The sequence below is a fragment of the Conger conger genome, chromosome 10, assembly GCF_963514075.1.
Source record: "Conger conger chromosome 10, fConCon1.1, whole genome shotgun sequence".
Classification (NCBI taxonomy): Eukaryota; Metazoa; Chordata; class Actinopteri; order Anguilliformes; family Congridae; genus Conger; species Conger conger.
Genome location: NC_083769.1, coordinates 12,557,940 through 12,569,500, shown reverse-complemented (window position 1 = coordinate 12,569,500; position 11,561 = coordinate 12,557,940). Strand labels below are relative to the sequence as shown.

The 11,561-nt window shown below is 43.0% G+C and overlaps 1 protein-coding gene across 3 annotated transcripts; it reads right to left on the bottom strand.

Moving 5' to 3' along the window:
* Positions 1–508: 508 nt before the first annotated feature.
* si:ch211-220i18.4 (SRSF protein kinase 3) lies at positions 509–9,635 on the bottom strand. 3 transcript variants are annotated; one of them, XM_061258560.1, is made up of 12 exons: positions 9,459–9,635; positions 7,972–8,084; positions 7,515–7,623; positions 6,513–6,600; positions 5,894–6,059; positions 5,648–5,754; positions 5,183–5,351; positions 4,515–4,609; positions 3,701–3,808; positions 2,095–2,164; positions 1,913–2,005; positions 509–1,125 (listed from the first exon to the last, which is right to left on the bottom strand). In XM_061258560.1, the coding sequence occupies exons 1-12, from the start codon at positions 9,506–9,508 to the stop codon at positions 941–943; spliced, it is 1,353 nt and encodes a 450-aa protein (XP_061114544.1). In that variant the 5' UTR covers positions 9,509–9,635; the 3' UTR covers positions 509–940. The 3 variants fall into 3 exon arrangements, with proteins under 3 accessions (XP_061114544.1, XP_061114545.1, XP_061114546.1); XM_061258561.1 differs by having other exon boundaries at positions 5,894–5,981; XM_061258562.1 differs by lacking the exon at positions 3,701–3,808.
* Positions 9,636–11,561: the final 1,926 nt, after the last annotated feature.

Sequence of the window (11,561 nt, the reverse complement as noted above, 5' to 3'; positions counted from 1 at the left end):
GGAATAAGAAATCACTTCCAGAAAAACAAAGAAATTGATGCTCAAATGGAATTGGCATTATCCGTCACGGACTTGAAGAAACACCAAATTTACACATAACACAGCATACGGATAATATGCACATGACGATAAAATCCACGTAAAGCTAAATTATGTGCAGTTTATTCTGTTCATTCTTATTAAGATAATATGTACATTATTCTGGGTAATATTCGCATAACGGACAATATGCATATACGGCTAGTATGTATATACGGATAATACGCCGTTTTTAATGGATTATTGCAGCAGGATAATACAATTGAATTTTCCTCACCATATGATGTATAATGGTTACAGTAACATTATAGCCATATTTGCACAGCCATGAAGACTCTACAGAGTCTACAGAATTGTGAGTGTATCTCTTGTAATGTATATTAAAAGAGGTAGCATGGATATTTGGATATTTTATTTCATATTAAAAAACTGCAATTAGGCTCCAGTGCCTAATTGCCTTCATGGGCACACAAAAAAAAGATACTCCGATTAAAATCTATTCAGTGAACTGTTTGCAAAGAACAATATGTAAATATTATGTAGATCTTTTTTGTCTACCCTAAAACTTTATTTCATCCACCTTATGTCCTTATAGTTCTATTTGTCATTATGTATCATTATCTTGTGACATTTAGACATTGAATTTGTCTCATCCTGAATGCACCATTTATAAAAAGGCACATATAAATACAGATAATACATAATTAAAAATGTCAGTAAAAATGTATAGTTTAAAATGAGTTCAGTTCAATAAAAAAAACTCTTACATCCTCTGGTCTGGTTATCCACTGAAATTGCCAGTACCAGTTGGGCTATATCTAATTTAGAACAGGGTATCAATATGTACTGTAGAAATTAGTGTCGTAGATCAGAGGTCATCGTTATTCAACAGTAGCTGCTGTCACGAGCTGAGCCAGGGATGAGAGAGACACTGGGCTGCAGTTGCCCTTCTCTCTGGCAGGAAGTTCAGCATCTGTAGCAGGAAGTCAGAGAATAGGGTGGCCTCCTTCAGGCTGCAGTGGTACTTCTCCACCAAGACCTCGTACATACCCCACGGCCGCAGGATGCTGATCCTACGCAAGTCACCTGGGCGGGGTGGGGGGCAAACAGGTGTGAGGAGAAAGAGAAAATAAAGAGTGAGAGAGCAAGTATGTGGTTTTCTTGCTTAAAACAAAACACTTAAAGGGCACTCAGCATTGGTTTACTACGCAATCAAAATATTGAACTGAACAACATAATATACATAAAGAACCAAAGAAAGCATACTCTGATATTAAGCCCATTTTATTTAGATCCATACTACCTAGAACCAAAGGATTTGTATTTGTCATTTAGTCGCGTAATGATTTATGTTGTAATCAATCAGCAGTTTATCTGTTTTGTGGGGTGCGTATCAGAAGTGATCCATTACAGAGTAGATGTGGTGTACATAGTCTACACCCGAAGGAAACTTAAAGGTACAGTAGGTAAGATTTTAGCATTGTAGATCCCGTCCTACCATTGAAAAAGGCTCACTGACATGTTGACTCACCCTCTGCCTGTGAAATTAAATTTGGGTTTGAAAATATAGAGTTGACGGACACTCTGTACCAAAACATTGTATAGCTGTATACCGATTGTACCTTTAAACATTTTCCTCTCTACGTATCTGGACTAAGTAAATATACAGTATATCATTGTCTTGTAGCTGAATGAACTTGGTAAATCACAAAAACGTAATTGCACAGAATCTTCAAAATAAATAATTATTTTGCTTTGCTGAAGAGTAAGTGTTTTGCTATTTGACACCCCAAACTTACTGATCTCACATGCTCACACTTATGATGATTCATGAAAAATACTTGGACCAGTACAGTGTAAACATATTTCTCACCTTTCTGGTTGAAGTAGTAATCAGAATATTTCCCAGACAGAGCCACAGAAGCAGGGATTCTTCCCAGAAGCTCTATAATGTGAGCTAAGTGGTCTGGAAGAAAACATTTGGATTAAGTTAATTTGGAAGAGATGAAATTGAGTTATCTGTTGCCCATTCTGTTACTCAGTTCTCAAACATACCTTCTTCCAAGGAGAAGGTCTTCCCTCTCTTGGGCTCAAACAGTGGCTCACCAGTGACCAGCTCAAAAGCCTGTAAAGAAATGACATTTTACATTTTATTTAGCAGAAGATTTTATCCAAAGCAACGTATAAAAAAAGTACATATCAAGATCATTAGAACAAACTACTGAACAGGTTGGATAAGCTACAATTCACAAAGAACAGTTGTACAGCCATGAACATTATTTAGTGGGGCAGCTGTAAGCTAGCACACTTGTGTTATCTTCACTATTCTTTATTCCATCTTTATTTATTCATATCTTTATTCTCCGCAGTTATTTGGCACCATCTACTTTGGCATACTTTCACCTGGAAACTGTTCAGCTTACTTAGGAGAGGTGTGCAATTAATTATCTTATTTATATCTTTTATACTGAATTATTTAACTTTTAATTCACATTTTCCCATCACTGAAATGAAAGGTGGAATGTTGCGAGAGTGGTGGCAGACGGAATATATATTTTTTGGCATTGTTTAAACTGCGATTACTCTCTAAGTTTTTACACTACATACACATAATATACATAAAAATGTTCAGTGTTTCATACAGTTTCTCAGAATGTCAGCTTTGACTGTGACTTATGAGCGTTGGTTTGAATACAGTTTTCCAACCACTCTAACTCTAAACTCTAACTGCCATTTCTACAGTCCAGTTAATCCACATTTGATATGCAAATGCCCTCTGCCCTCTAGCAGAGTTCTTGCCTCTGCAGAGTTCATATAGAGTTCATAAGTGACTTGATACATTAAGTATGTGCTTCATACACTGCCATGAAACCAACTGCCTTGCATTATGCAATAAATATTCATCTCACGCCTAGCCTATGATTACCTAGCAACCACCTAACAACTGACTAGTAATACCCTCGCAACTTCTATACTTCATACATTAGTTTTATATAATGCTTATATGCTTCATATACTTCCATTAAACCAATTGCCTTGCATTATGCAGTAACACCTCACCTCTGTGATTGGCTGTTATAAAAGCCTAGCAACCACCTAGCAACACCTTAGCATCTGACAAACACTATGACTACGATTGCTATTGGTCTTGCACTGCCATTACTGCTGCCAATCTAGCTTTCAGCTAGCCTACACAGTGTCTTCAGGAACAGTGCAAACAGGCCATGTCAGTCAGGAATTATGACTACCTACAGTACTAAGATAAATACAAATGCAAATACAATATAAATACAAATACGACTGCACCTAGATTAGACTACAAAGTACAACAACAGGCAAAAAAATTCATACAGGTTAAGCAAACGGCAATTGATCGAGGTACACTCCCGCAGAGGAGTCAAGGTATAGTGTAAAAAGATGAGTGCTCAGACTGCAGCAGAAAATGAGCAGTGAAGGGTGGAGAAGCTCCTCAGTTGGGAAAAAGAGAGAGCCGTTCACGCGGCTGGCAGGATGCGCAAGCCGCCCTGTGGCAGCAGAGCGAAGTGGTCAAGCTCCGCTAGCACGGTTAGCTTCAGCCCGCAACGTTCTCGTCGAACAAAGCCTTGAACGAGCACAGAATGAGGCGGGAAAAGGCAGGTCGTGTGTTTGGGGTCCTGCTCACCATGCAAGCCACACTCCAGATGTCAGCCGGCGGTCCGTACTCAGAACCCAGCAGGACCTCCAGGGACCGGTACTGACGGGTCTGGATCTCATCACAGAAGTGCTTGTACTGGCAGAGCGTTTAGGTAACGACACGGGACAGAGACGAGGGCCCATTTCAGTTTTTATCTCTCAGAACCACAGAAACACACTCTGTGAGTTTGACAGTGTGTGTTATTTACCAAGCTAAATTTCATTAGTTTTTCCCATTTCCCATCAAAAACAGAATATACTGTATATAGTACACTCACCGAGCACTTTATTAGCTTTAGCTTAATTATTTAGCACATTCTGAGATACTCAAACCACCCTGTCTGCCACCAACAATCATTCCACGGTCAAAGATCAAATTTTCCCCCCATTCTGACAGTTGATGTAAACATTAACTGAAGCTCCTGACCCGTATCTTCATGATTGTAGGAATACACCCTGGACAGGTCGCCAGTCCATCACAGCGCACACACACCATTCACTCACATACTCATACCCACGGGCAATTTAGACTCTCCAATCAGCCTAACCTGCATGTCTTTGGACTGTGGGAGGAAACCAGAGTACCCAGAGGAAACCCACGCAAGCATGGGGAGAACATGCAAACTCTGCACAGAGAGGCCCTGGCCGACCGGGATTCGAACCCAGGACCTCCTTGCTGTGAGGCAGCAGTGCTGCACCATCCGTGCCACCCCTAAGTAGGTGTAATAAAGTAAAAATATTCCTAATGAAGTGCTCGGTGAGTGTATACATATATGGTTTCATATGTCAGTAGACCTACTCACCACCCAGCAGGAACTCCCTAGATCTGCTAACTTGACAGAAATCCCCTTTGTGCGGCTGGATATCGACCCGCTGTCACTGGACTTGTTCACTGGAGCTGAAGTAGGCACACACAGACTGACTCCACCATGTCCCTACTGGTTGAGTTAACCCTGCTGTGAAATCCAGCAATGACCAGATCAAAATGACCAGCTACAAGTAGTTTCAAAACACAGACTGAGCTGGTCAAGCCATGTTGAGTGGAGAAGCTGGTCTGAGCTGGTCAACCACCTACCAGCTATTTCAAAGCCTAGCTTGTACTGTTGTGCTTGGGTGCGTGTGTGTGAAAAATGTCCCCCGAAAGAGCTTTTTCACGTATACGTCATACCGTAACTTCCATTTCAGCTAGTCTACAAGGACAGAAAATGGTCAAGGTTATTCTAAGAATAAATAATTGCCATGAGTTGAAATGCTGGGTTTTGGCTAAGTTCTGACCAGTCACCTCATCTCCCTTCCAGCAGTGCTTCTGCAGGTTTTCTCATGAATGAGACACAGGCCCAAAGATGGTGGAACAACTGGACTGGCTATTTATTTATGCTAGGTCCACAAAGGAGGAATGCAGTTAAAACTATACGCCTCTGGCTGCTGAATGTGTAAGCTAATGTCTGTGATGTAAAAGGGCTTGGATTACCTGCACTGTACTGGCACGGAGACTCTTCACTAGGGAATTGTGTGCAAACTGCGCCCTCTGCTGCCGGCCTGCAATATTGCTTCCCCAAGCACAGCAGGATATTTTCAGGTTTGATGTCAGTGTGTATGATTTTACACTGGCTATGCAGGTAATCCAGCCCTTGCAGAACCTGCAGACAACAAAACAATTTGTTTGGTAATCTCACGGTTGTGAAAACACTTACATTCTTTTGAGACTTAAATATAAAACTCGCATTATGCTTTGTGTACTGTAAATAGCCATGCAAATTAAGTTTATTCAGAGCATATGACTACATTTTGACTAAAGTATTATCAATTATTTCTTGATTTTGTTCATGATACTGATCATATCTATATACTTTTCAGCTATTGTTAGAAAAATGGGTGTATACTGTGCATTGATGTAATATTCATAACATGCATCAGGGTAATTAGAAACGCTAACCTGTTTAATGACCTGCTTGACCCAGGGAAGCGGGAGACCGGGGTTCCCAAAGCATTTCTGCCAGCTGTGGAGATCTGGACCCAGCGGCTCCAGAACCAAACACACGTCTGAGAGCAGCAGTTAAGGCCCCATTCCGCCAGCACACACCCACCCTCCCCTGCCCCCCGGAGACCCAGGGCCACTCAGGCCATCGCAGTGCTGTCTCTCTGACCGGCAGCCCCAGGAACACGGAGAACACAAGGATATGAATCCCGTTCTCTCCGGCTAGTTTGAATTCATCCAGCAGCTGGACAATGTTCTGGCTGTGTGGGTGCTTCCTGTTGGGCCCGCAGACCTGGTGGTGGGGTGGGGTGGGGGGGTGGGGGAGGTGCGGTACGGGGGGGGGGGAACAGCCAGATTCAATACAGCCCTGCTGAAAAAACATGTCAAGTTATGTTTTGAAACAGCTGGTAGCTGGTTGTCCAGTTCAGACCAGCTCCATACTCAACATGGTTTGATCAGCTCAAGCTATGTTTTGAAACAGCTGGTAGCTGGTCATTTCAAGCTGGTCATATCTGTATATTACACCAGGGAGCACATCAGTTCTGTATTGAAATGCCCCTGCAAAACCCAGGCACACTTGACCGAAATGCACTGCACGACCCAATCATTTATTTAGTACTGGAACAGTCCTGCACAACCCAGGAATTTACTACTGAAATGACCCTTGCATAGGGCTATTATTGAGTGCCCACAGTAAAGAGAGACAGAGGGAGAGAGTCAGACAGAGAGTGCAGAGAGAGAAAGAGAGAGCAAGAGGGAGAGGTGGAGATAGAGACAGAAAGAGTAGTGTAGCTGCCATAGAAGGTGTGTATGAGATACTCACACAGCGCAGTAGTGCTAACTCATCCTGAGCAGCCTGTGTGAAACCTGCCCCACTCTTCAACACCTTTACAGCCACCTCTTTACTCAGCCTGCAGCATGGACACATTTAATACTTTTATTCATGCCCACAAACCAGAGTGACAATAAAGGACATAAACAATATAGACACACAGTACAGAATAATGACATGGACACAGGATTATTAGGGGTACAGGTAGCAGCGCTGCCTCCAAATATGGCGGCTACCTATTATTGCTGACAGGGAGCAATATCTTGCCATTGCTCGCAATTTTGGCATTCCTGCCAGTTGCAGACCCCTCAACACTAGTCTGTGGACATTGTCAAGGCTGCCAAATATAAAAACGAACAGTTTACACTTGTAGCCAAGTTGTTCTATGGCTGACACAAGAGGAAGGCCTCTTCTAAGCTGAAATCAAATGTACAACCAACCTCTAAAATGGACACCTGCTTTTCAACAACAACAACATCTGGAGTATTAGCAAACACATTGTAAAGTAAATTAGTATTATTGCAAAGGTTGAACATGGAGTGACACAGGAATGCGTGTACATTCTCACTGTAGATGGGTATGATGGTAAGAGATCCTTTGCTAACAGTTCCACGATTCTATCGTGCTTGCTATATACATTCCCTTGTATGCGTGGCAGCCGATTAGAATGTGAAATAGAGATTCTGTGATGTGTTCTTGACCGTGATGCAAACAGTGAGGTGACTGAGAGTTTGGGAACCAGATTGAGAGATTCTGGTTGAGAGATTAGGGGAGGACTCTGATAAGCCCCTTAGGGATTCTTTCCTCTCCCAAACAAATGGTCTTGCATTGTATGTATGATGTTATCCCTTTATGCTTTTTATTTTTGTGCAAACAAATCAAATGAAAATCAAATCTGTTCCAGTATTAAAACTTGTCTGTGAAAAGAGTCAGTGATCAGGAATCCTCAGCAATGGTTTGTTTTCCATGGGGTCCAGTGGCACTCTACAGTACCTGAGGTCCAAACATAACCAGACCGTAGAGAAGTAGCCCCAGCCAAGCTTCCTCAGAACCTGGTATCGTCGGTTGAAGGTGTCCCCTATCTGAACACGGTGGTACCCTCCTGAAGTAACATACAGCAGAAGATACGACTATTAAACCAGGAGTCTGCAACCCTGGTCTTGGAGAGTCACAAGCTTGGCTGGTTCGGTTAATTGTATAATCAAGTACTCTCAGCAGAACCTGGTTTATTCCACAATAACAAATTATAGACAAAGGCATAGAAACATTAAATCATATAGAGGTATGGAAAGGGACATACGCTTTTGAGTAATAGAGGTCATTAATGAATACAAATGAGAGTTATTGACCTGCTCCATAGAAGGAAATTAGAGAAATCTAAATAGGCCTACTGTAACCAGATAACCCACTGGTGTTGTTAGGAGGTAACAAATGGTCAACGAACACCCACCGTAGCAGTAGTCCATCGGATCCTCCTCGTCCTGCATCTCTTCTGGTTCCAGGTCCAGGAGGCTTCCGTTTTCATTAACCTCAACGGGCGTTTTCCGTTCCCGCTTTCTCTCGCTGCAGCGTAGCCAGGGCGAGAAAGCGTTTAAAAACACAACTGATATCGTCAAAGAAAGACTCAGACAAAGAAACCCCACCTCCGCAAACGACGTCAGGTTCGTGTAGACAGATCTGTGAAGCGACACCTCTGTATCCAGGCAGTGTCGGGTGACCGGGAACCGGCTATGCCGTGCTACTTTTAGACATTCCCCGATTCACATAGAAGACAGACGGAATACCAGCCCAGCAGGAGGTCACGGAAAGGCTCTGAACTGAAAATCGATCACATCTCAAGATCGCTTTCTTTAGGTGAGAAGCGATAGGCTCGTCCAGTTGACCACCGTTTTGTATGCATCTCGCGATTTGCCTCGTCTCCAAACATGTGCAGTTCTTCGTGGAACCCTCTATCATATTTGTGAAGTGAGAAAGGTCCAAATATTGTTTTTCCCCGACAAAGAACACTTGAACTACGGTTCTTCTATGGAATTAACCTGAGAGTGTGGGCTACATTTATGATGTGACTTTTAGACCAAAAAAGTTTTTAAACGATTATTTGCTTTTTCAGCCATACACATAGGCCTATGACATAACTGCTTATGACACTCATTTTACAAATCATTGGTTTTTCATCTTACAATTATTATCGCACATGTAGCTATAGACCTATATTGATGGCTACAATTCCCTGACTTGGATAATGGTATGTCTGCTTTTTGTTAAATGCACGTTTAAGCGGAGGAGGAACAATTATATATCTCACTTGGCCTATTGTAATTACTAATAATAAATGCCATATAGTAACCTATAGTCTAACAAAAGGAATATATATATATATATATATATATATATATCTTTTTTTTCCCTTTTCAATAGCCATATATAGTTCACTGCCCCTGGATTGCTTTTAACTACGGTGGGCAAGATACGATCCATGCTTGTTGTAGGCAGAAACTAACCAAAACGTGACAAGAGACCAGGGCAGCAATGAACTCCAGATATACCCTCTGGGGCACAGCCACTAAGCAGGGGGAAATTAACCACCGGGCACTCAAAACGGAAAGGCATTGTGCCCACTGTCGATGCATGCACTTTCAGGGAAGCGCAGACGCAAAATGAGTTGGAGTTGGGGAAATATTCAGTCGTTTCTCCACTATATACAACAATTTTGAGAAGATTGTTCATGCACATACTTCCCGTAGCTATGCTGCCAGGGGATTGTATTAGCACAGCAGATTGAATTTAATTGGCACGAAAGTCTAAAGTTTTTTTTATTAATGACAGCCAACACTCGTGCCCAGCAGGAACTTGTGCCGCGAATCCACGTACAACTCACTCTGTCCGCGGCTTCTTTCTGTAGGCTCGCCATTGCCCATGCGCTCGCTGGCTACTTACTGTTTCGCGGACACCTGGCCACGACACCCCGCAGGCTGACTCTGCCACATGGCCGACTGTGTGAGCGGTGTTCACGGTGCGTCTCGCTCGCCGCATGCGGGTTGTGTATGTGGCGTGTTGGCTACAGAAGTCCCCCTCTGTCCACCCCCCCGGTGTTCGATATTACATCGCAGTGGAGAGATTTCGGAGAGAGCGGACAGATGGCTTGGGTTGCGTTTAAACTATGGCCAGCGATCCCACAGGGGTGGAAACCTACACGTCACATGTGGGAGAGGATTGAATTTTCCACTGTGCGCAATTCTTAGTTGTTGACAAACAGAATGGGTGACGTGTAAGTAATTTATCTCAAATCTTGCCGTGAAATTGGAGCAAGTGGATACATTTCTTAAGCAAATCTTTCTGTCCTAATACTAACGAGTCCGTGGGAAGCAGTGGAACACTTAACAGCTGCTTTCGAATGAGAGCAATGGTATAAATATCACCGCTCCGAGCGCAGAAAGCACGTCGACTGCATATCATTTACGCGTAGCTGTTAACACGTCTGTGGCACGCCGTGAAGCAGCACATTGAAAACCGTTACCTGGCGTGTCGTAGTCTACTTCTAAGAGCCTGGGCTCTCGAGACGTTATCGATATGAGTGCGCGTTATAACAATATTCAAGAGGCTTCTGTGCATTGTGACCTTAAAGGGCAATGCCGCCAACCTCGCACTTGTCCGCCAGATATTAAATGTAGGCGTGTATAGTTGCCCATGTATGTCATGGAAAATATTAGTATCCAACTGGAAGCAAGGACTGAAGGAAAAAACAATATGGAGGTTGTACCTGGATCCCACAGCTTAAATAAACTGTTGTGCACCCACTGACCGGCACCTCTATGTGAAACAAGGTCGTGCCTTTACAAAGTATGCAAAGGTAGATGTGAAGAGAAGACAGTGATTGGGCATTGAAGCCCTGCCGGATGTTATTGGTGTTGAGGGCTCCGACAGCGTAGAGACAGCTCTAACTCTAACTGATGGGTTCCCCGACAGTCGCCGTGTCACCCATTCAACCTTACGGGCTGTATCCAAGCACAGGGAGTAGCAAAATAAGTGTTGTTTTACCCTCCCATGTGCAGAGGCTTATGACAAATAACTGACCAGTCGTTGGTACCGGCTGTTCATGCCTTGAAAAAGTCTCTAGAGGTGTCATAATTACCTTTCTGAACCCACTCCATCCTGAAATTCCAGATTGCCGATTCCATTTGAAGCCAGGCCAGCAGAGACTGTCTGCTCGGTCAACGCTTTGTTTGTCTTTTAGCTGCACAACGTCTAGCCCCCGGGAGCTCAAGGAATCCTCTTGTGTGATTTATGGTCTGAAATGCAGACGTGCATCTGAAATAGAGGACTATTCTGAACTTGGCAGAGCGCTGGGTCCAGTGTTGCCCGGTACTGTATCAGAGGGTACGGGAGAAACCCGAGCAGTCGGGTAAATGCCACTCAAAGGTCGCCAGAGCAGCAGTGTGGTTTAGTCGTTAACGTACCTGGTTTATAGCCAAAGGATTTAATTACATTACATTACATTTATTTAGCTGCACATTTTATCCAAAGCGACTTACAGTTGATTAGACTAAGCAGGAGACAATCCCCCCCTGGAGCAATGCAGGGTTAAGGGACCAGGGCCAAGCAGCTGTGCGGATCTTATCGTGGCTACACCGGGGCTTGAACCACCAACCTTCCGGGTCTCAGTCATGGACCCTTAGCCACTAGGCTCCATGCTGCCCCAATTCAGGTTTCTTTTCCAGGTGAGACATGACCATCATATATCAAGCATTTACTCTTCACTTCTTTTCCAGAAACTCACATATTATTTACATATGTGTGTCTATATACAGTGGGCTCCAGAATTATTGGCACCCTTAATAAAAAATGTAAATAATAATCCATATGTTATTTTTGAACATATATGAAAACTATATAACTTTATTTGAAAGTGATCAAAGGACACTCGCTGGCATGGACAAATCACTTTTCTTCTCAATGGAAAAAGCATATATATAATAATAATCATAATAATCATCTTATTCCCAAAAATACTTTATGGGATTTTGTTTCACTCACATATCG